Genomic DNA, 22,333 nt, shown 5'->3' with positions numbered 1-22,333 from the left:
ACAAAACAAGATGACGAGAGATCGAATGTTCTTATTACGTGTGGGTGCATTAAGTATCTCCTTTTACGAAACTATCCACCCCAGACGTCTCGACAAAACAAGACGGCGAGAGATCGACCGTTCTTATTATGTCGGGGTGCATTATGTATCTCCTTTTACGAAACAATCCACCCCGTACGTCTCGACAAAACAAGATGACGAGAGATTGACCGTTCTTATTATGTGTGGGTGCATTATGTATTTCCTTTTACGAAACTATCCACCCCATACGTCTCGGCAAAGCACCCCGACCGCAAGCCGCCAATTGGCCAACCAACACCTATCATTGACCATTCAGAAAGTAAGTCGGTTAGTTGTCGGCCCCAGGACGCTCCCACTTTGTCGCCACCATAACTTGAACATGATGGCCAAAGAATAGGAGTTCCTCACCACCGACATAATTAGCCGATGTGAAAAGTAATAAGCCTAACATGGAAAGTATTCACCACAGGGCCATTAAAAAGAAATCAAAGCAAGAGGACCGAGCGCCGCTTAAATTGTGGAAATGCATGACAAGAGATATAGGAGATATCTTGATACATTTTCTTTGAACATTATATCTTGATACTATTAGTCATGAGAAAAGATATGACAATTGGCAGTGCAATTAAGAGGGTGAGACCACGTTGCATGACCAGGCTTGCCCTCCGCCATGCGGTTTGGCTCTTTGTATTGCAACACACCTGCCACCTACCTGGCATATCATCCTGGCTGGTCATGTATATACATACATGAACACATAAATAATACACACCAGCATATTACATCATCAACACCCAAACGCATAGGCATAGATACAAACACCAGGAGATATATATATAGGTGCATCTATCCTCTGACCTTGAGAAGAGAGGAGGAGGGGCGTGGAAGCGCAAGCGCAAACAAGACTGCAGTTTCCCTTTCATCATGGACGTATGTAGAATGGATGCAGGCCTAGCTACTTTTTCCTCTTTTCTTTTCTTCTCTCTTCACCTGTGATGCACCATCAATCATGGATGACTGATAGATGTACTTGTGTATGTGTATGTGCAGATTGCTCAGGAGGGTGAGAGGGATCATGTCCAAGACCATGACCATGTTATCGTGGTCGCCGGAGATCAAGGGGAAGGAGAAGGCGAAGAGACGACGATGGATGGGTCGGTGGATTGGAACGGCAGCCCGTGCCTGAGAGCCAAATCTGGTGGATGGCCTGCCGGACTCCTCATCCTGCGTAAGTAGTACTAGCATATATATCTTGTTGCTTAGATTAGATTTATCCCAATTCCGAAAATACTCTCACCGAATTAGCACCAAGTATATGTTTCTCCTACTATAAATGTACTGGTATAATTCAGAGATTTCTTTTGTAAATACGGCCGGTATCTTAATTACTCACTATACGTGATGACCACACAAGAGGAGTGGAATCCTAAGCGGATCTACCATATTTATTACTAGTTGTTAGTAGTTTTTTTGTTTGCTCTGGAGGAGGTATATATATATAGCCAAAACTAAAGTCAGACCTGCAACCAGAACCACCGTGGGTTTGGCCTGGCATAACAAACATGTGCACGTCACTCATGGATGCAAATGCAATGCAGTCAACCAGGCGCTTGCGACGATGGCGGTGAACGGCGTGAGCATCAACCTGGTGACCTTCATGAGGGTGGTGATGCAGCTGGACAACGCCAACGCCGCCAAGCATGTGAGCAACTGGTCCGGCACCACCTACGTCTTCTCCATCGTCGGCGCCATCATCGCCGACTCCTACTGGGGAAGATACAAGTCCTGCATCATCTTCCAGCTCATCTTCCTCGCCGTAACTACTCTTCTTCTTCTTCTTCTTCTTCTTCTTCTTCTTCTTCTTCTTGTACTTTCTTTTTTAGTTTCGATGGCAGCTAGCTCGATCTTAGGCATTGATATGCACATATACTGATTGGTTGACAGGGACTGGTGGAGCTCGCCATATCCTCCTATTTCTTCCTGCACAACTTCAGCTGCGAGTCGGAATCGGGTGACACCAAGACCTGCAGGACACCAACGGCAGCCGAGATAGCGATATTCTATGTGGCCATATACAAGATCGCACTCGGGAACGGAGCCTACCAGCCCACCAACACGACGTTCGGCGCCGACCAGTTCGACGAGGAGCACACCAAGGAGAAGAGGTCCAAGACGGCCTTCTACGGCTACTTCTTCGTGGCCAACAACCTGGGCAGCCTGGTGGCCGTCACTTTTCTCACCTACATCGAGGACCAGGGGAGATGGGCGGCCGCCTTCGTGATCTCAGCGGCGGCGGCTCTTCTCGGCCTCCTCCTGTTCGCCGCCGGGACCAAGAGGTTCAGGCACTTCATGCCCTGCGGGAACCCTGCCGCCACCGTGGGAAATGTCTTGGTTGCTGCAACGAAGAAGAGGCACCTCACCGTCCCAACCCAAGTGGAAAAACTGTATGAGGTGGATGGAACTCACAGTGTTAATGGGGGCAAGAAGATTGCACACACACCAGGATACAGGTAACACAACCCAATATATTCTCTTGTACCTCTACCTACCTTGTATGTATTGCTCAAATGTTTCTGCCATGTATACATAGTTATGTGGTGTGTTTACCTTTTGCAGGTTTTTGGACAAGGCGGCGGTGATCGAGGACCCATCCATCCTTCTACCGGGCGAGCAGCCAGCATCCAGGCCGCGGCGGCTCTACACAGTCACTCAAGTGGAGCAAGTGAAATGCATCCTTCAACTCATTCCAATATGGCTATGCAGCATCATCTACTCCACCACATACTCGCAGATGTCCTCGGTGTTCATCGAGCAAGCACAGGCCATGGACAACACCATCAACAAATTCACGATCCCCGCCGCAGGCATCGGCATCTTCGAGATCATCGGCGTAACATCATTCGTCTTCATCTACACATTCTGCATCGCCAAACCCCTGTCGAAGAGATCAAAGGAGCCAACCGAGCTCCAGAGGATGGGCATCGGGCTCGTCATATCAACCACAGCGATGATCGCGGCGGCGCTGGTGGAGCGGCAGAGGCTGAAGCACGCGGACCGGTACCGCCTGAGCGTCCTCTGGCAGATCCCCCAGTACCTGCTGATCGGGGCGTCGGAGGTGTTCATGTACGTGACCATGACGGAGTTCTTCAACGACCAGCTCCCGGACGGCATGAGGAGCCTCGGCAGCGCAATGTCCGGGGCGTCCATGTCGGCCGGGAGCTACGCGAACAGCCTGATCGTGTCGCTGGTCATGGCGGGCAGCCGCAGCGGGGGCCAAGCCGGGTGGATACCGCAGAACCTCAACCAGGGCCATGTGGACAGGTTCTTCTTCCTCATCGCCGCGCTCAACGCGGCCGACCTGGTGCTCTTCGTGCTGCTCGCCAAGAGGTACAAGGCGGTGGCGAAACCTGCGGCGGCAGTGGCCATCGGGTCGATCAGGTGAGCTTGCTGTTGGTCTATGCATAGTACATGTACAACCTGCACCTGGAACAGTAGTGCATGTACAACCTCCACCTGGGACAGTACACCAGGTGATGATAAATAAAGGCCATCCGGCTGCTGTCTTAGGGCATCTCCAGCCATGCCCCTAGAAAGGCCTCCCCAGGCGATTTTTTCGCGCCGGCGCCTAAAAAACGGCCCAGTCGCGCCTTCAGAAGCCCGATTCTCGCCGGCTTGAGCCGAAAACAGCGCCGGCGGACCCAGGCCGAACCCGGCGCACTGGGGGGCGCCCGGGGGCGCCGGGACGAGCTGTTTTGGCGCGAAAAAGACGCGGGCCAGCCGCGTCAGCGACTCGGCGCCTCGTCTTCCCCCAACGGCCTCGGTTCCCGCGGGAAATCAATGGCAAGGCTGCCGCCGGTCAGCCTTGCCATTGATTCCTCACGGGCGGCGCGTTCACGGGACGGCGCGCCGACGCCTCCACTCCCTCGCACGCGTACACACGGGCACGGCCCGGCTATAAAAGCCGGCGGCCTCCACTCACCTGCGCCCACACCAGCCCCGCCCCTCGCCGCCGTCCAGCCCTTCCTCTCCCTACCTCTCCCCGAGCGCCGCCGCCCAGCCCCTCCCTCTACCTCTCCCGAGCCCGCCCAGCCCCGCCTTCGCCATGGCAGAACGCTTCCCCGGAGATACGGCGGCGGCCAACGGCTTCGGCCGCCGTTCACTCCGCGAACAGGAGTCTTGACTCCTGTTCCAGGCGAACATCCCGGCGCCGCCGAACATGCGCGCCGGGCCGACGGGGTGGAGACTCAGCGCCGGGGGAGTGCCCATTCCCCCGTTGCTCGACGCCGTGGCGAAGCCGAGGTACTTCGCCGAGGAGGTCGAGATCATGCGCGCGTCCCTCACCGACGCCGAGCTCTCCCTCCCCCGGTACGCCGCCGACAACCACGCGGCCTGGGCGGCGTATTTCGAGCGCCGCCAACAGCAGCGCTTGGCGTCCACCAACGGCGCGCCGGTGGTCGGCGGCCGGCAGAACAGCGAGGGACGCCACCTCTGGTGGGGCGTCCCCGGCCGCACACTCGAGGGCGTGCTCACGTACCTCGAGGGCGGCAACGACCCGCCGTTGGCGTACCCCCGGCGAGGGTGGCCGCCCCGGCGCAGCATCGACGCGCCGGGCCATGGGCTCCAAGGAGGTTCGGCGCCTCCTCTTCTTCCTCCTCATCCCGTTCTTCTTCACACTCCTCTGGCTCTCTGGCGCTGCTCGGCGTCAAGGCCGAGCCCGCGGCGGAGACGCCGCTCGGCCGGCGCACTCGCAGCGCCGGTATCGTCATCAACGAGGGCGGCCAGCGCGCCCCCTCGTCGGCTCCTCCGCGCTTCGTCAAGCCAAAGACGGAGCCGGGGCTGGCGCCGGTGAAGGCCGAGTTCGACGACGACGACGACGCCGCCCTCGAATGGGCGCGCCAGGACTCCATTGCGATGGAGAAGGCGCGCCACGAGAAGGAGAAGGAGCGCCAGCGCGCCGCCCTACGCCGCTTCGAGGAGCGCCGACGCGGCCGCGAGGAAGGCGGGGTCGTCGTCTTGTGCGACAGCGACGACGACGACTACGCGCCGCCGCCTGTTCGCCATGGCGACGCCGGGGAGGGGTCCAGCAGGGGCGCCCGCGTCAAGGAGGAGAAGGCCGACGACGACGATGGCGGCGACGACTTCAGCCCCTTTCTTTTTTTTTAGATTAGGTTCATGTAATGTTTGGCCGAATTTCGCCGAAATTTGTAATGTTTGGCCGAAATTTAACTAGTTTTTATCATAACTTCGCCGAATGGTTCTGTTTTTTTTTTAAGATACGCGCCTGGGGGCGGCCTTGGGGGCCGACGGCTGGGGACCGACTCGCCCCTAGTGCCATTTTTTTCGCCGGCTCACCCCCAGGCGGCGCTTTTAGACGCCCCCTGAGGGGCTAACGGCTGGAGATGCCCTTAGTGTTTGCTTGTGTCAAGAACTTGCTATATATGGCCTCCTGGAACTGGAAGAGAACAAACCAAACCAGGTGGTGAAAAGTTAAAGGCATTTTGAATGCCTGGATAATCTAGCTTTTATGTATGGACCTATGTGGCTATGTCAGTGGTGGCTCTCTACTTTGCTCGCTTTGCTTGCAGTAAGTATGGTAAGACTAGTTAAGGAGATCAAACTGCATATAGATAGATGGAAATGAAGGAGCTATGCACATGCATTCTGTAAAAAAAGAAAAATCAGAGGGTTATAACTTTGGAGGGTTAAGTTGAGGTAAATTTGAAATTTGCATCAGTCACAACAAGGTCAACAGAGTACCTGCATGAGGATTACTGGACGACGCCGGAGTCGTCATTCCGGAAATGCACGCGGTGGCGGCAGCCTTCCCGGGCTCCGGTGACCGGCCGCTCGCCGTTCTCTCCGTGTGTTACTCTCTCTTGCTCTCAGTGGGAGGAGCTCAGAAAAAGAAAATAGTATGAGGAGCCCAGCAGGCTGGATGTGCCGCACTCATGGGCTTCGCAATCTCGTTGCGTGGCGGCCCACGAATAAAGAAGGGGAATTAATCAAACCTCTCTTCCTTATCCAGACGGCTCGGCTCTCTCCTCCTCTGCTCTGCCATGCCATGATGGCCTCCGCCACCATGGCCACCTGCTTCTGCTCCTCCTCCTCTTTCTCTCCACCAGACCTCGCCGCCGTCCATTCACCCCCATCAAGCTCCCCTTCTCGCCGTCGCCGTCGCCGGCGGTGGAGCTGCAGAGCGAGCAGCACCGGCGGCACGTACGACCACAACCCGCTGCTGCAGCCACCCCCGGACCCGCACTTCCCGCTGCGCCTCCCCGTCCAGGACGGCAGCAGCGGCAGCCGCCTCCGCATCTTCTCCGGCACGGCGAACCCGACGCTGGCGGAGGAGATCGCCTGCTACCTGGGGCTGGAGCTGGGGCTGATCAAGATCAAGCGGTTCGCGGACGGGGAGCTGTACGTGCAGCTGCAGGAGAGCGTGCGCGGGAGCGACGTGTTCCTGGTGCAGCCCACCTGCCCGCCGGCCAACGAGAACCTCATGGAGCTGCTCATCATGGTGGACGCCTGCCGCCGCGCCTCCGCCAAGACCATCACCGCCGTCGTGCCCTACTTCGGCTACGCGCGCGCCGACCGCAAGATGCAGGGCCGCGAGTCCATCGCCGCCAAGCTCGTCGCCAACCTCATCACGGAGGCGGGCGCGCACCGCGTGCTCGCCTGCGACCTCCACTCCGGCCAGTCCATCGGCTACTTCGACATCCCCGTGGACCACGTCTACGGCCAGCCCGTCATCCTCGACTACCTCGCCAGCAAGACCATCTGCCCCAACGACGTCGTCGTCGTCTCGCCCGACGTCGGGGGCGTCGCCAGGGCGCGCGCCTTCGCCAAGAAGCTCTCCGACGCGCCGCTCGCTATTGTCGACAAGCGGCGGCTGGGCCACAACCAGGCCGAGGTGATGAACCTCATCGGCGACGTGAGGGGGAAGGTGGCCGTCATGGTGGACGACATGATCGACACCGCCGGGACGATGCACAAGGGCGCGGAGCTGCTCCACAGGGAGGGGGCCAGGGCGGTGTACGCCTGCAGCACCCACGCCGTGCTCAGCCCTCCCGCCGTGGAGAGGCTCTCCGGCGGCCTGTTCCAGGAGGTGATCATCACCAACACCGTCCCGGTGCCGCCGGACCAGCGCTTCCCGCAGCTCACCGTGCTCTCCGTCGCCAACCTCCTCGGCGAGACCATCTGGCGCGTCCACGACGAGTGCTCCGTCAGCAGCATCTTCCAATGAATGATACTACATTCATTCATACATATACATCATCTTACTACAACATCTGTTCTGTTTTGTTCTTCAGAGGGCAGAGGCAAAACCACCCAACATTCATCGACGACATTGCTAACTAATAATGCTGACATAAATAAGATCCCTACGTGATCATCGTGTCATCTACACACACTCATCAAAGATGTATTCACCGTGATTGGATTGATTGGTTGATCACATGAAAGGATTAGTTGCTTCTTTGCTAGTTGAAGAACAATGCTCCTTGTCTCTGCTGCTGATGATGCTGCTGCCACATATTTCTTCAGCAAGTTTGATGGCGCCAACGCTGCCGCTCCTTGTCTTCCCTGCTGCACCTTGCATCTTCTTAATCTTCCCACTCAGCGACCCGCTAGCTGCAATAACATAACATCCACTGATTATCTTACCCATGCACACTCATCGAAAATATTCTCACAAAAAAAAGTTCATCAGAAATAATAAGTAGCAGAACCGAATGTTGTGGCAGGAAACAACAAAGGCATTCGGTAAAATAGCTACCGGTTGATACTTCTAATCCATGAACAATAGTGCAGGGAGGGGGGATGTTTGTACCTTGCCACTCTAAGACAACTTTGGCCTCTCCCTTGATCACTTTTGGATACTGGTCGATGCGAGAATCTTCCAGCAGCAATTCTTCCACCTGTGCCGAGTTTGAAGTTCAGTAAGAAAAAAGGAAATTAGTTCGATCACCATATACGGAGAGTGTCATGCAAGTTCAATAAGGAAAAGTAAAATGAGTTTGATTGCCATATATGGAGAGTGTCAATGTCCTTACAACTGCTTCATATGCTCACATGTAAATGTCTTGCATTTCTCAGTAACAATAATAAATCATACACAAAATGGTAACTCTGTCCAACTTTCCATCATTAAATTTGGATAGTACTAACCAATTAGTACAAATCAAGGGCTGCATAATTAAGTAAGATATGCTGTAACAGAAGTACCTTCTTCCACAACAAAGTGTTCCGTCTCTCTCGGGTAGATAGTAGATGATCACGCAACCAGGAGGTGACCACCCAAGGCTCGCATTCAGAGTTGCCAGCCTTTGCACTTATGGCATTATCTTCAAGGATCTCACATACCTGCAAAATTACAACAAAAGTTCATAAAAGCAGAGAAAATGTAAATGGAACAGTAAATGATTCCCCAAAAAAACTTTGGATACACAAAAAAAAAACTGTACACGTCTCTCCACTTCCATCACCCTCTAGCGCAGTCACATGTGGGAGAGTGATGTTAGAGGAGCATGTGGAGGAAGTGCTAGTAATTGCACTAAAATGAATGCTAGCACTATAGGCACTCAATCAAACAATAACATATACAGCTTATAGTACATTCTCTATTTTGTTATTTATCAATCCACGTAAATTTAATCTGCTCATCATGGTGACTTGAAGTACCCTTGTTTCAAATAGCGTGTTGCAGAAGCATTAGGGGCAGAGTGTTTCCGTGTCGGATTGAGGATAGCGATAACGTAGTTGGAGCAATACGCTTGGATATATCAGTAGAAATCCAAATTCAAATAAATCAAATTTGATTGAAATGGTTTATATCAAGTCTTGGATTAATGATTCAAAATATGCAACAAAGGAATCATATAAAACTCTGAAATGTATTAGTACTGGGGCACTGCGGGTTGTAGCAGGCAATGAGAGCACTGAGAGATAAAACCGTACAAACTACCAAGCAGTAAATTACTACAGGCAGCCGTTGTGTAGAGGTCATTGTCCTTTGTCCGCTATTTCAGGGATATAGTGGCAGTGGGGATACATCAGATAATTTAAAAACAACGACCCGCAGCCTATTGTTAGTACCGTGTTTGCCAACAGTACATGACACTGCACAACATACTGCATTTACCAGTAACACATTGCGTTGCATCATTGTAATGCAGACATCTGGAACAAATGATACTTCATATAATAAACACATGAAGGAATGAAACAGTAGAGTAAGAAAGTCACACCTGCTCATATATTTGCTCGGCTCTCTTTGATAATGCCCGTCTCTGGTAAATGCTCCATAGAATCCTGAGCAGTGCTGCAGACTAAGGTTTTATCATCATTTGAGCTGCGTTTGAATGGATGCTTGTCTAAGGCAGTAATGTTACAAGCGTACCAGGAGACAGAAGGTGATCACAAAGATGATATTGCTAGAGATCCATTGACGAGCTTGACAAGACAGGGGCCTATGAAGCTCCGCGGCCAGCTCTGGACATTTAAACGCTTGGACACTAAACGGAAGAAAATTAGAGCGAGTTCCCAGCAACTGTCAAGGAATCTAATAACATGTACCGCATTGAGGACAAAAGAGGTTGTGATTACGCATACTTGTCATAAGTTGACGTTGTCTCCAAGAAGCCATGTGCGCTCTGCAGCACCCTCTCTTTTACGACTTTGATTCCATCGTCACTTAGGCGGGCGGCATCCTTGGATAACAGATCGTCAGCCATACTTGAGATGTCATGTTGTTGGAACTGAAAGTGAGATAACAGAATCACTAGATGATGAGGGTTACAGCTGTTCCGCAGAAGTAGTTCAATAGGCAATACCAAGATCATGCCGGGCTGGCCGCACAGCACACGGGCATGCTCATCGCAGATCCTATGCTGGAGCAACTCTGCCTGCAAGTATGTTGTGTAGATGTTAATAATAATGTGTATAAGCCTGTGGATGCAGGCAAGAAAAATGGGGTCAGGTCAGGTCAGCAGGGCAGTACGATCTTGTTGGCGGTGTGGGTGAGCAGGCCATCCTCCACGCATGCCCTGCCGCGTTTCTTGAACCCCTCTACGCACCGCAGCTCGCCGTCGACGCACCGGCCGTTCTCCGGGCAGGGTTCGCACGAATCTGCAGAGGCAAACACAGCACATGAGGAATTTTCATTCGGACAGATTAACAAGGTAGTGATTTGCTTCTCATGGTAAGTAATTGAACTGCTGCCGTGAGCTTGAATCAAGCAAGGGGGGGTCGAGGAATCACCGTAGGCGGAATAGGGGTCGTCGGAGTCGCAGAAGGGGGCGGGGCGGCGGTTGAGGACGCTGCAGGCGGCGGCGACGGCGGCCGCGATGGCGAGCACGGCGAGCAGGCGGAGGAGGTCGTCGATGCCGGCGGGGAAGAGGCCCGGCGGCGGCTCGGACCACCGCGGCTCCGGCCTGCTCCTCCCCTGCCGCCGCGCCATGCTCCGCTCCGTCCTCCCTCTTCTCCCCGGTGAGCCTCTCCTTCTCCTCCTTCGGCCTTTTTCCTCCATGGCGGGCCCGTCCATGGCCCATCTGATCTGAGCTTAGGCCCACGAACAAGCCCACCGCATAGCCCAAATAGCCCGTCTCTCGCTTGCGCCGCATCTCGACGGAAGGGAACAGAGCAGATCGGATGGATCCGTCGGCGGCGGCGTCGGCGTCGCTGGTGGTGCGGAGCCCGCGGCAGACGGTGAGCCTGCTGCGGAGCCGGCGGCCGCAGTTCGGGCGGCCGGAGCGGGAGCGGCAGCGGAACCCGAAGCGGGGGAGGGAGCCGGCGGCGGGGCCCAAGCCGTCGGAGGTGTACGGGTTCGTGGGGTCCATCACCGTGGTGATCGCGACGGCGGTGTACCTGGCGTGGGCCTACACGCCGGAGCCGGTGCTCCGCTCGCTGGGCATCACCTACTACCCCACCAAGTACTGGGCGCTGGCCGTGCCGTCGCTCGCCATGGTCGCCCTCGCGCTCTCCCTCCTCGCCTACCTCGGCTCCAACTTGGTCGCCACCCCTCCCCCCACCTCCTTCTCCACCATCTTCGGTTCGTCGTCTACCACCATCTTCACTTCAGCAACCAAATTACTTCTGCTCTCTAGCTACAACATTGATGCTCTCAATTTGTTGTTGCTCATTTGATCATTTCCATCCATTCATCCATCCAGATGAGTACAGCCGCGAGCGCCCCGCCGCCGCCGTGCCGGTTGATGCCGCGACGGCACAAGAAGAGGAGGAAGAAGAAGAAGCGGAGAGGCCGATCGAGCCTATTTCAGACATCAGCATCCATCACATCAACAACCTCATGTTTGGTGATCACTGACGACCAATTCAGCTCCATTCCCCACCGTTGCGATGATTTTTCTGTCACTATGGTAGCTGATAGTGCAGTAGTGCTGTTCTTCTTACAGTGCTTGCTCACCAAATTCTGTTAAAGAAATGTTTGTCTTGTAAGCATACTGTGATTTTTCAGCAAGAAAGTTGTTGAGCTTCTTGAGTCTATACATAGCCCAGTGGTGGATAAATGAATTAGTCCCAAAATGGGGATCGGAATATTGAGAAGCCATGGGCATCGCCAGGCAGGGCAGAAGACTCCGATAATGGCTCTTCTCCGCTCTGCCATGCCAGCCTCATCCTTATTTGGCTTTGCTTCCCTCATAATTTTAACAAGTTATTTTTGGCAAACAAGAAGACTTCTGAATCAATGAAGACAGCGACGACGATGACGACGGCTCTATCCACCGTGCTGGCGGCGGCGGCCTTGATCCTGAGCGCCCGCACCGTCAACGCGGCGGTGGCGGACACGTGCAAGGCGGCCGCGGCCAGTGACGTGCGCGTCAACGTGGAGCTGTGCATGTCAAAGCTCGGCAGCCACCGCGACAGCCTCGAGGCGGCGGACGCCCGGGGCCTGGCCAAGGTGGCCTCGCTCGTCGGCGTCGACAACGCCAACCTCGCCGCCGCCGACGTCAAGGCCCAGGAGGCCGCCGACCCCAATGTGCGCATGAAGCCGGCGCTCGCCAAGTGCGCCACGCTCTACAAGGACGTGGGCATGTGCTTCGCCAACGCGCACGACCAGATCAACAACCACGCCTACCCCGCGGCCAAGCAGAGGCTCGACGAGGCCCTGGCGCAGACGCAGCTGTGCAACGCCGCGTTCGCGACCGCCGGCGTGACCCTGCCTCAGCCGCTGGCCCTGCACACCGTCGACTGCATCCAGATCGCCATCATCGCCGGCGCCATCACCAACCTCATCAAGTGATCTCTTTCTTCTTCAGCAAGTACAGATCAGTAGCATTTAAATAGCTAATGAATTTCTTGACATTTTAGTAATTATACAAGTGTTGTTGTAATCGTGCCTCGCATTCGGAAGAACCTAAGAAGTTGAGAAATCATTTGATTTGATTGGCAAAATGGCGATGGCATCATCATCATCGTCATTAAACACTAGGGGTGGAGCTACAATGGTGGATAGGTTGGCTTCCATTCCATGAAACAAAACTGTGTATGTATGCAATGCAAAGAAAGAGGAACAAGATGGCATGGGCGGTCGCCATTAGCATGCCCAGACCCTCTTCTTTGGGAGGAGATCTTTGGTCTTGATCTGGTCGATCCTCGCGGCGATGATGAAGTCGTTGGCGCTCAGCCCACCTGCACAAATTTCAGATCAGTTCAGTTCACCGATGAATCCATCATCCATGGAGAAGCACACCACAGCAGCTCATTGCGTTGGAGCACAAGAGAGAAGAGGGTACTATAACTGACCTACGGAGGGCGTGTAGAGCTGGGCCCTGACTTGGTTGGGCGCCTCGAACTGGAGCGCGGCGGGGGCATGGCCGGCGCCGTCGAGGGTCTTGTTGATCCTGGCGATGAGCTCGTCGCCGCAGGCCTGGTCGCGGACCTTCCAGACGCACTCGAGCTTGAGCACGTCGGAGTCGCCCTTGCTGGGGAAGAGGAGCCGCCATCCGACCACCTTGAAGAGCAGCTTGCGGGCGTCCTCCTCGGAGAGCGGCGCGGGGTCGGCGTCGAGCGGCACGCGGGAGAGCGAGAGCACGGAGAGCGTGGGAATGAGGATGCGGTGCAGCGTGTCCACGTTGCCCAGCGTCTTCTCCCCGAAGTTGCTCGCGATCTCCTCCGGGAACGGGTCCCGCGCCCCGAAGTCGCCCAGGATGTCCGCCATCGCCACCACCTTGCGAACGCTTCTTCCCTTGCTGCTGGTGCCGAAGAGGAGGTTCCGCATGGCGGCGGCGGGCTTGCCGGCGACGGGGAGGAAGGTCGCGGCCGGGCTGAGCATGAGCGCCATGGTGTAGTGGACAGGAAGGAAGGAGAGAGGAACGGATGGATGGATGGATGATGCGCGGCTGGGGGAAGCAATGGACGGAGGAGCTTGCTTCTTATCTGGCCGTCCCTTGAAGCCTTCTTCCTTTTATCACCACACAATTTGTTGGTTTCTTGCTTCTCGCCTCTTCTCGATCCAACGTCTAATAATACACTGCCCGGAGCAAGGATAATGTAAATGCTTTCTGGTGTTCATCGTCTCCTCTCTTTTGCGTACTACTCCACTCGCCCGAATTACTTGTCACAAAAATAAATGTATGGATGTGGTTAGGTCTCAGTCAAGTGATATAGTATGTAAGAAGAAGAAAGAAAAACTGAAAAGAATTTTTTTATACGAATCTTCATACAAAATGAAAGAAAAATAGTATTGACTAAGACACACAACAAAGTCTCAGTCGACTGACACTTGGCAAAACTGTAACTGTATCTAGATGTACTTTTAATTTTAGATACATCAATTTCTGTGACAAAAAAATCAGGACGGTGCGAGTGATATATTTTTTTTTTTTTGCGGGTGAGTATAATTCTAATTCTAGAAGTGCACGTTAACAGGTCATCTCCAACAGCATTCACCAAATGTCGTCCCTAGCCTGTCCCTGGATAACACGGGTTTGTTTGCTAAAACCCGGGTACTTGGCGGCGTATTTTTCACTATCTTTATCATATTGCACACATTCAGCGATAGATATGGAATATCAACGTAATATTAAAGGACAATTCAGCAAGTCAAACAACGCGACAATTCAACACATGGTTGAAAATTTGAGTGAATCAATATTCATGGTGCGCATTGATGTCTTTTTGCATTATGCAGAACCACTCCTTGACATTGTCGTCCATGATGCTAGTGTTGCCCAACATGATCCTCGACTCCTTGATGATCTTCGCAAGCCCAACTTGCTTCGTCTTGATTGTCACTCTCTTTGCTTCAATGGTCACCTTCTCTCTCTCAAGTTCCAGCCGTTCCCTCACCTTGGTCTCTCTAAATGTGCATCCTCACACATTACTGTCCGTGACATCTTTTTTATCATGTACTCCCTCCGTCCCACAATATAAGATCGTTTTTCAAGCTATGTTAGCTGCAAAGGGATCTTATATTGTGGGACGGAGGAAGTAGAAAAAAAAAGATTCATGTGCACGTAATTTGAATTTTCCACGAATCACATGCAACAATACACAGAAACACGACTTTCTCCAACAGTCTCAGCCATCCGATTTCTTGCCACCACAGAATGAAGAGTGAAATACATGGATACACAACAGATTCAGCAGACGCACAAACTCATTCCCATTTCGCCGGGATCATATCGTCTGAATACCCAACATGACATGGCATGAATCCGGCAGAGGTTGACCACAGCTCCTCGATATTTCTTTTCCAAAGAGCAGGCCTTCATACAGAAGAAAGAATGTGGCATAGTTGATTGGTGTCTTGTCGTCTTGAATCGGCTATAGCATTTCTCATGCCCAGCTAGTGCGGATCATCACCATTCCTGATGACGGACCGGGCAAAACAAGCACAGGGCAGTTCGCCGCCAAGATACCGTCATGTTTTCTTGTGGACTTTGAAGCCGAATATCCGAGGAACGTATTGCTGTGCTGGCTTCTGTGGCTTCAGTTGTGAGTGGGTCATCATGAAAATATGAGGAAACGTCGTCCCAAAGTATGCTCCGTCTGTATCTGTGGGAAGACTTAAGGCGGTACAAAGATTGACTAACATAGGCGCGCTGCAGTTTGCAGCACACAAGAAATTGCACCTTGCATCGGTACTCACAGATGCAAAAAATATAGTACTCATAACTACTGTAACAGAATCGTCAGTCTATAAAAAGCGACAAGGCAAAGGCCAAAAGGCAAGCAAAGTAAATGCCACTACTTACAATGTCTCTGCCCCCATTGATCACAAGGCAGCAAGACATTTTCGAAACAAAGAGTTCACAGTCATAAGTTATTAACGAAAGGTAGGTAGTGTGATGTTGAAAAGGCACGATATCAATAATGGCACATCACTATTCCTAATCTTACCAGATCAGAGCATTTGCAATGAATAGACCTGGCAGTGCTTATCTAAGTACATAATGTTCAAAAAGATGCTGCCAGTCCATTCAAAGCATTAGGGATGCAAAGGCAAGCAGAGAAAACGTCATTATTTACAAGGTTTCCATCCCATTGATGAGAATGGAGCAAGACACATTTTGAGTTTATAAATCCTTACTGAAAGGTGTGGCATGAAGTTGAAAAGGACACACCGGAAAAATAGTTGCAAAATTATGATTCATATTCTTACCAGATTCAGAGGGGCTGCATATTTCAGGTTATAGATAAATGATCAGTGTTGTGAGTGCTTATCTAAGTATAAGATGTTTAAAAGGATACTGGCTTGGTGCTTCGATCTGGGGTAGTAGAGATCTTCGCACTTGGGACAATATATCTTAACGGTACTGGACCTAGGGATATCAGACTGCCCCATTGGAAGACAGGGCTGGCCAGAGCAGGACACGCGGGGGCACCTTCCAAAGTCGCAGTTCTTGAACTTCTCCAGCTGCAGAAACATTCAGGTTTTGGAACAGATCAGCACGGGACAATGGGTCCTGCTGCTACTACTGTGATTGATATCGAAAAAGCATAAACCATGCCGGCGATAGGAGTTCCCGCATCGAACGAACCATGGAAGTAGAAAGATGCTTACCATGGCAGCCAAGCCCTTGGTGGTCAAGATGTACCGGGCATGGATCAAACCGTAAAGCATCTCCGCGGACGCGACAATCAGCTCATTCTGGTCATCGGCAAACACATCGCCTGCTTATGCACACACACAGACAAACAAACAGAACTTGTGAGGATCAGAGCAACCTACTAACTTACGATGATGAACTGGTTATCACAACAAATGAAGGAGGTGAGGTGTAGGTGTACCGTACCCTGGACGGGCTCGAGGTCGAGGATGAGATCGAGGGCGTGGTCGTAGTAGGGGACCTGGGCGCTGAGGCCGCAGAGGTTGAAGTCGTCCTGGATGTAGTCGTCGTCGACCTCGGCGAAGAACTCGTTGCCCCTCATGGCGCAGAACCAGTTGATCCAGAAGGTGTCGTCCGCCTCGGAGGGCCCGCCGGCGCTGCCCCCCTCGCTGCTGTCCGAATCCAGCTGCTCTGCCGCCCCCAACGCGCGCGCACAAACACATCAATTTTAAGGTACAGGAAAGGAGAGGGAGAACCGGTTGACGAGAGAGAAAGCAAAGCGACGGCGATACCTTTGGGTTTGGGGGCGGCGGCGGAGGGCGGCTTGGGCTTGGCGGCGGCGCGGGAGGTGGAGGGCGACGACCGCTCCGTGGCCGCCCGGAGGTGCCTGTCGAGGGCGTCGTTGATGCGCTTGCGGTCCATGGCGCCGGCCGGCGGCTAGGGTTTGGTTTGGGCCGGCGGCGACGGCGACGGGAGGGAGGAGTGGGACTAGTAGAAGAAGATTCTCCCTCGTCCAAAGAGAGAGTGTGGGCAGAGGAGAGGATAGATTCGTCGTGCTCGGCCCAAAAGCGGCCCACGAACAAAATCGGCAATGTAGTGGACGTGCGCGCTTTAGCACTCACGCAGTGAACAACTTGCTTTCAGTTAATAAAAAAAAAAGTAAACAACTTGCCTTTCCTGGAAATTGGGCCCAAGAAAACCTAGATAGAAATCGAGGAGATTCGATGTGATTTGTTTATTTGATGAGTAAATTCAGGCATTTTCTCAAAAAGCAACTGTCCGAACAGGGGCCAATTTTTTTCGTCACAAACTTGTTTTTTTTGGCTAATAAGGTGCATTTTGGTCGCAATCCAAACATAGCCATGAGGAATGAACAAACGAACGTTATTTATGCCACGTGACACAATTTGGATCAACATGACACGCCGCTGGAGAAATAAAAAAGATTGATTTCCAGGCGATACAATTCCATTCTGGCACTAACATTGCATTTCACAACAAACAACAGCAGCAGCATATGGATGCAGTTCATATCGCGGTAACTTGCCAATTTCTCAGACTACAACCCTCCCCTCATCTCTTAACCTCCTTGCATTACTGCTTTTGCTCTAACAGAAAAAATGACTCTCCTTGATATACTATTAGATGTACATGTCCTTCCCCTCTTGCGCGCAGGCCTTGTGAAATGTCACAGAAACCATGCCACTCATGTCACGATGTCATCGACCTTCGAGTTGAAAACAAAGCTAGGGAATGTGGTCGTTATGTCCCTGCAAGGATTTTTCGATAACCATAAGCAACCATTAATTAGCAGCCAACTGCATGCTTCAACTCATTGAATATTAAAAAATGGACTTGAATGAGAACCGAGCAGTGCTCGGTTGGCTAGAGCACACGCCCGTGAGCCCGCCCACCCGCATTCGAGGCGCATTTCTACCTACCGATGTACAGTTAAGGGAGGGAACTTGTTGCCACTTTAACCATGTTTTAAAACTGAACTTTGAATAATTGCAGTTAAATATATGCCAAATAGCTGACTATCCAGGGGGGCAGGCAAAAATAAACAGCTACAATTAAATTAAGAATGTGCTTGTGGCAATCATGCGGCGCACAGGTCAACAACGAACTACCAAGTGACAGACTAACAGTTCTGCAAAAATTTCTGCTCTGTTGGTCAGTAACTACTTTTAACAGCATGCTCAGTGCATATATTGCATCAGCTACTTGTGTCACTGGCATGTGGTGTTCTATGATCTTAAGGAGGTATTTTGTTTTTAAACCTAATAATTAATTCGCTTCATCAGAAGAGGAACAAAAACAAAAGTATTTCTAATGCTTGTCATTTCCTCTTTATATATACTCTGTTTTTTTTCTCCAGAAGCAGATATGTATAACACTTACTTTAGGTATGGCAGAGTCATTATCTTCATCAAGGAGGGATTTCGTGAGACAAAGTTCTCCCACTCCGCTCTATCTATTTTCCCGTCCTGATTCACATCAGCATCTGAAAATGTCTGCTAGCAGCAACCATATCAGTCAATATCTGAACTCTTATGAAGGCTCCGAATTTAACTATTGAAGTTATTCAAAACTTGAGTAACAGCTCAGGTGTTGGGCTCAAATGTCCATACCTTGTCAATGATTGACTCAATGGTTTCATCTGATAACCTCATTCCTGATTCACTCAGAAGGGCAATAAGCATCTGCTTTACCTGTACAGCAAGGGAGTAAAAATTATGTCATCAATGACAGGAGGAAGAATGGCAAAATAATATATTAAATGTCAGAGTCCGGAAGTACGGGAAGATTAATTCTACTAACGCTTGAAGATATTGTAATCTTCATATTTGAATAAAAATTAATTTTCGTAAAAGATGTGGCGAGTCAGAAAAGAAATAAAGTCTAAAAAAATACCTCTTTTCGTTCGATAAACCCTGTGTTGTCCATATCATATAGCTTGAAGGAAACTGGCAAGCAATAGAGATGTTCAGAAAGCAGAATTGTGTTATCGAAATGGACAAAAAGAAACATCATGATGGTAGCTTACAATCAATTTTCTCTTCCATTGGAATGCTAGGGTGAAATACGTTTAGAGCTTGAACGAAGTCAGCAAAGTCAATGACCCCCCTTTTCTTGACATCGAAGAGGTCAAATATCTGAAAGGTTCCTTAAATTCAGCAAGTTCATAGGCGAGAGCATGCCAACTCATAGTAGACAAGTACCAGAATTCAGAAGCATATTGAAGGTTGGCATGTCAAAACATACCCGGTTAGCAAAAATATTGTCCATCTTGCTCTTGAACAATGCAAGCTGGAACTCTTCCTGCACAGCAGAAAATACAGAGGCTGTTCAAGCTGATTGCAAATTTGGATTACTGACAGCACTTACTTTCAATTAATCAATCTAAAAAAACTTAGTACTCCGGTTTTTCTCCGGAAGAATAAACAACGGCATAACTGTTCTTGTGCATAAAAAAGAACTTGGAATTCTTCTTACATGATTCATGTGCGGCAGAATTATAGAGTAGAAAGTAAGCTAGCATGACAGTTGAGTTTAATGGTGAGAGCTAGATATTTGGATACATATACTGTACTGTCTCGTGATATTGTCTTATCCAAAAGGACAATCTCATGAGCTGAGCTTTCGGCACAGTTCACAGGCCTGTGTACAGATGGCAATTGATGCTTCAAGAAATGGAAACTATATCAAACTTTTTTTTAATGAATCCAGATCAGGAAACGAACACCTGACCCCCTTCATTTAGAAATATTCTAAACTGCATAAAATACACGCCAGCCTGTCTTACAAATTTATGAGGCTGACACCAACCAAAAGAATAAATTTTCCTAAAACAGGGTTTTAGAAAATGACTGTACTGTGCTGTGAAATTGTCCTGTCGAAAAGGAAAATCTTATTTGATAAGCATTAGGTGCGGTCCACGCACTTGTATGATGGCTACAGATGCACATGATGCTTACAAAAATGGAGACCATATCAAACTTTTGAAAAATAATGAATGCTGATCTGGAAACAAACACATCCCCCTCTTGATTTAGAAAGATTCTAACTGCACCAAAGAGACGCCTGGCTGTCTTTGTTACAAAGTTATGAGGCCGGCACCAACCAGAAAACGGCAGTTTCCCTAAGCAGGGTTTTAGAAAACGCCCGGACCACAGAGCCGGTCCATTTTTCAAACATTGAAATAAACTATGTGTTTTACCAACAAAAGAAAAACATGGCAAGCAGGGCATGTATGTGATAGGCATTAAGCCCAGTGTAATATATTCAGCGTGGCGCAAAACTCTGCTCTCTCTGGTGGAAACAGGACAATCTTATGTGATAAGCATTAGGCGCAGTCCACAAGCTTGTATGATGGTTATAGACGGACGTGATGCTTACAAAAAAACGAAACCATAACAAACTATTATATAAAAATATAAATGGCTGTACGTAGATGAGGAAACGAACACATGGCCGTCTTCATTTTTAGAAAGATTGTAACTGCATCAAAGAGACAAGGACACGGCAGCCTGTCGTTGATACAAAGTTATGAGGCCGACAGTGACCAAAAACAACAACTTCCTTAAACAGGGCTTTAGAAAATGACTGGACCATCGTACCCTAAAAAAAGACCGGACCACAGGGCTAGTTGTGTTTTTTTTTTGTGCAACACTGTAATTTATGATTAATGTGTTTCCCAGGGAAGGTAAGAAAATAAAACATGGCAAGCAGAGCAGGGGATGCATACAAAGATGGAAGATTTGGTGTGCTGCTGCTTACTACCTTGTTGATGAAGCCGTCGTCGATGACGGAGCCGCTGATGGTCTTGAAGAGCTCGAAGAGCGCCTCCACCTCGCTGACGCTGACTGCAGCAGATCAAGAAACACATGTGGTGAGTGAATTAATTAAGGTTTGACTAGTGGAATAGTGAAATTGGTAGGTGGTTACAAACAAACATACATGCGGTCTGGGCGGCGAGCTGCATGGGGTCGTCGTAGCCCGGGTAGCGCCGCCTGGCCCTGGCCGTGGAGTGGAAGCACCCCATTGTTTGTTTCCCCCTCTGGTCCTCCTCCGCGATTTTCGGAATGGGGGCGGAATCGCACAGGCCGCTGCCGCTAATGCTGGAACCCGCGGCGAGTCTGGGCGGAGCAGGCCGCTGATTGGGTCATCGGACGGCGGCGGCAGGAGTGGGTAATTGGAGGAACAGAAGGGGCGAGAGCTAGCCGCTGACGGAAGGGAAGGGAAGGGAAGGGAACCCTAGGTAGGTCGCTGGTTGGTGGGCGGCGGGCAGGACTGGAGGCGGCAGGGAGGCTGTATATAATGGAGGGGGGAGGACCGCTGGAGACGGTCGCCGGAGGGGCTGCCGCCGCTCGCCGGCGCCGCTGGCTACAATTGTTTGGGGCCGGGCGGGGCGGGGTGGGGTGGACTCCTCCTCACTGTTCCGCTCTTTATATGCAGGGTGTTGGTTGGTGAAGGGAATCTGGTTGTTTGTTTTTCCACCCACACAAGAGAAGAGAAGAGAAGAGAAGATTTGGAGGAGTTAATGCGGTTGCTTAACAGCCAAGTCCAAGTGTCTGTGCACCACCAAAACCAAAACCAAAACCAAAACCAAAACCAAAACCAGTGGTGCGGTGCACGCGCGTTGGACCTCACCTGGGGGTGGACAAGAGGGGAGGAGATCCACCCTGGCGTCTACTACCACCAATGCCTCATAATTGAACCAAATATCCCCAATTTACCACCTATGATCAATGCAGCTAGGGCCGGCAACATCTATCTATAGTGATACTCCTTTGTTTGTACTAGTAATTTTGTTTGTACCCTTTCTTTTTCTTCAACCGTAAAAATGGATGTTTGGAACCGGGTCCGTTCTACTTCCTCCCTCCGTGTACACGGATCTTTTTTCAACCTGATATTAGAGGCGGCACGCAGCGGGGTGATTTCGCGGATTCGCAAGTTTGGAAACGGGCAAAGGCCGCCCATCTGTAACCCTTCCGAAGGTGGAATGTTGTAACACTTTCCGCTTCCCCCGGCCCTCTTTTAGTGCACGCTCTCTGTTATATTAATGGTTACCCATTTAGATTTTGATTTTTCACAAGATCTGCCAAAATATATGATTTAAGGTGGAGTTCATTCGGTTTCTTGACAAGAAAGTGTGCTCTAGCCAAACAAATCAGTGGTGTTGCTTCAAAGCAATGCCGAACCTGGAGAGCCACACTGGCATCTGTCAATGCTACATCATAAATGAAGAAATTATTTTGAATTTACCACCTATGATCAATGCAGCTAGGGCCGACAACATCCATCTATAGTGATACTCCTTTGTTTGTACTAGTAATTTTGTTTGTATCCTTTCTTTTTTTTCAACCGTAAAAATGGATGTTTGGAACCGGGTCCGTTCTACTTCCTCCCTCCGTGTACACGGATCTTTTTTCAACCTGATACTAGAGGCGGCACGCAGCGGGGTGATTTCGCGGATTCGCAAGTTTGGAAACGGGCAAAGGCCGCCCATCTGTAACCCT

The 22,333-nt window shown here is 51.0% G+C and overlaps 7 protein-coding genes across 8 annotated transcripts; 3 read left to right on the top strand and 4 right to left on the bottom strand.

Moving 5' to 3' along the window:
* The first annotated feature begins 836 nt into the window (after positions 1–836).
* LOC123106143 (protein NRT1/ PTR FAMILY 7.3-like) lies at positions 837–3,592 on the top strand. Its single transcript, XM_044528361.1, has 5 exons — positions 837–951; positions 1,072–1,249; positions 1,620–1,837; positions 1,966–2,531; positions 2,638–3,592. Exons 1-5 carry the CDS (start codon positions 946–948, stop codon positions 3,461–3,463), a joined length of 1,794 nt encoding a protein of 597 aa, XP_044384296.1. The 5' UTR covers positions 837–945; the 3' UTR covers positions 3,464–3,592.
* A 2,436-nt stretch (positions 3,593–6,028) lies between these two features.
* Positions 6,029–7,343, top strand: LOC123106145 (ribose-phosphate pyrophosphokinase 1). The gene has a single exon (XM_044528364.1). It carries the CDS (start codon positions 6,083–6,085, stop codon positions 7,259–7,261), a length of 1,179 nt encoding a protein of 392 aa, XP_044384299.1. The 5' UTR covers positions 6,029–6,082; the 3' UTR covers positions 7,262–7,343.
* LOC123106144 (uncharacterized) lies at positions 7,253–10,581 on the bottom strand. Of its 2 annotated transcripts, none has more exons than XM_044528362.1 (9): positions 10,279–10,581; positions 10,019–10,146; positions 9,852–9,923; positions 9,631–9,776; positions 9,419–9,533; positions 9,267–9,347; positions 8,245–8,382; positions 7,850–7,937; positions 7,253–7,650 (listed from the first exon to the last, which is right to left on the bottom strand). In XM_044528362.1, exons 1-9 carry the CDS (start codon positions 10,559–10,561, stop codon positions 7,472–7,474), a joined length of 1,230 nt encoding a protein of 409 aa, XP_044384297.1. In that variant the 5' UTR covers positions 10,562–10,581; the 3' UTR covers positions 7,253–7,471. The 2 variants fall into 2 exon arrangements, with proteins under 2 accessions (XP_044384297.1, XP_044384298.1); XM_044528363.1 differs by having other exon boundaries at positions 9,631–9,728.
* Positions 10,487–11,521, top strand: LOC123106149 (phosphatidylinositol N-acetylglucosaminyltransferase subunit P). Its single transcript, XM_044528367.1, has 2 exons — positions 10,487–11,068; positions 11,190–11,521. Exons 1-2 carry the CDS (start codon positions 10,669–10,671, stop codon positions 11,342–11,344), a joined length of 555 nt encoding a protein of 184 aa, XP_044384302.1. The 5' UTR covers positions 10,487–10,668; the 3' UTR covers positions 11,345–11,521.
* An 881-nt stretch (positions 11,522–12,402) lies between these two features.
* On the bottom strand, positions 12,403–13,420 carry LOC123106148 (probable pterin-4-alpha-carbinolamine dehydratase, chloroplastic). Its single transcript, XM_044528366.1, has 2 exons — positions 12,784–13,420; positions 12,403–12,669 (listed from the first exon to the last, which is right to left on the bottom strand). Exons 1-2 carry the CDS (start codon positions 13,319–13,321, stop codon positions 12,575–12,577), a joined length of 633 nt encoding a protein of 210 aa, XP_044384301.1. The 5' UTR covers positions 13,322–13,420; the 3' UTR covers positions 12,403–12,574.
* A 1,068-nt stretch (positions 13,421–14,488) lies between these two features.
* On the bottom strand, positions 14,489–16,856 carry LOC123106147 (putative casein kinase II subunit beta-4). The gene is made up of 5 exons (XM_044528365.1): positions 16,604–16,856; positions 16,278–16,502; positions 16,046–16,155; positions 15,733–15,898; positions 14,489–15,036 (listed from the first exon to the last, which is right to left on the bottom strand). The coding sequence occupies exons 1-5, from the start codon at positions 16,731–16,733 to the stop codon at positions 14,903–14,905; spliced, it is 765 nt and encodes a 254-aa protein (XP_044384300.1). The 5' UTR covers positions 16,734–16,856; the 3' UTR covers positions 14,489–14,902.
* Positions 16,857–17,223: 367 nt separating this feature from the next.
* On the bottom strand, positions 17,224–21,243 carry LOC123106142 (calcineurin B-like protein 1). The gene is made up of 8 exons (XM_044528360.1): positions 20,772–21,243; positions 20,595–20,677; positions 19,077–19,133; positions 18,859–18,967; positions 18,726–18,778; positions 18,443–18,523; positions 18,213–18,325; positions 17,224–17,581 (listed from the first exon to the last, which is right to left on the bottom strand). Exons 1-8 carry the CDS (start codon positions 20,854–20,856, stop codon positions 17,518–17,520), a joined length of 645 nt encoding a protein of 214 aa, XP_044384295.1. The 5' UTR covers positions 20,857–21,243; the 3' UTR covers positions 17,224–17,517.
* Between the last annotated feature and the right edge of the window lie 1,090 nt (positions 21,244–22,333).

Source organism: Triticum aestivum, chromosome 5A, assembly GCF_018294505.1.
Source record: "Triticum aestivum cultivar Chinese Spring chromosome 5A, IWGSC CS RefSeq v2.1, whole genome shotgun sequence".
NCBI lineage: Eukaryota > Viridiplantae > Streptophyta > Magnoliopsida > Poales > Poaceae > Triticum > Triticum aestivum.
Note: the sequence above shows the minus strand (reverse complement) of the source record. Positions and strands in the feature narration are given on the sequence as shown.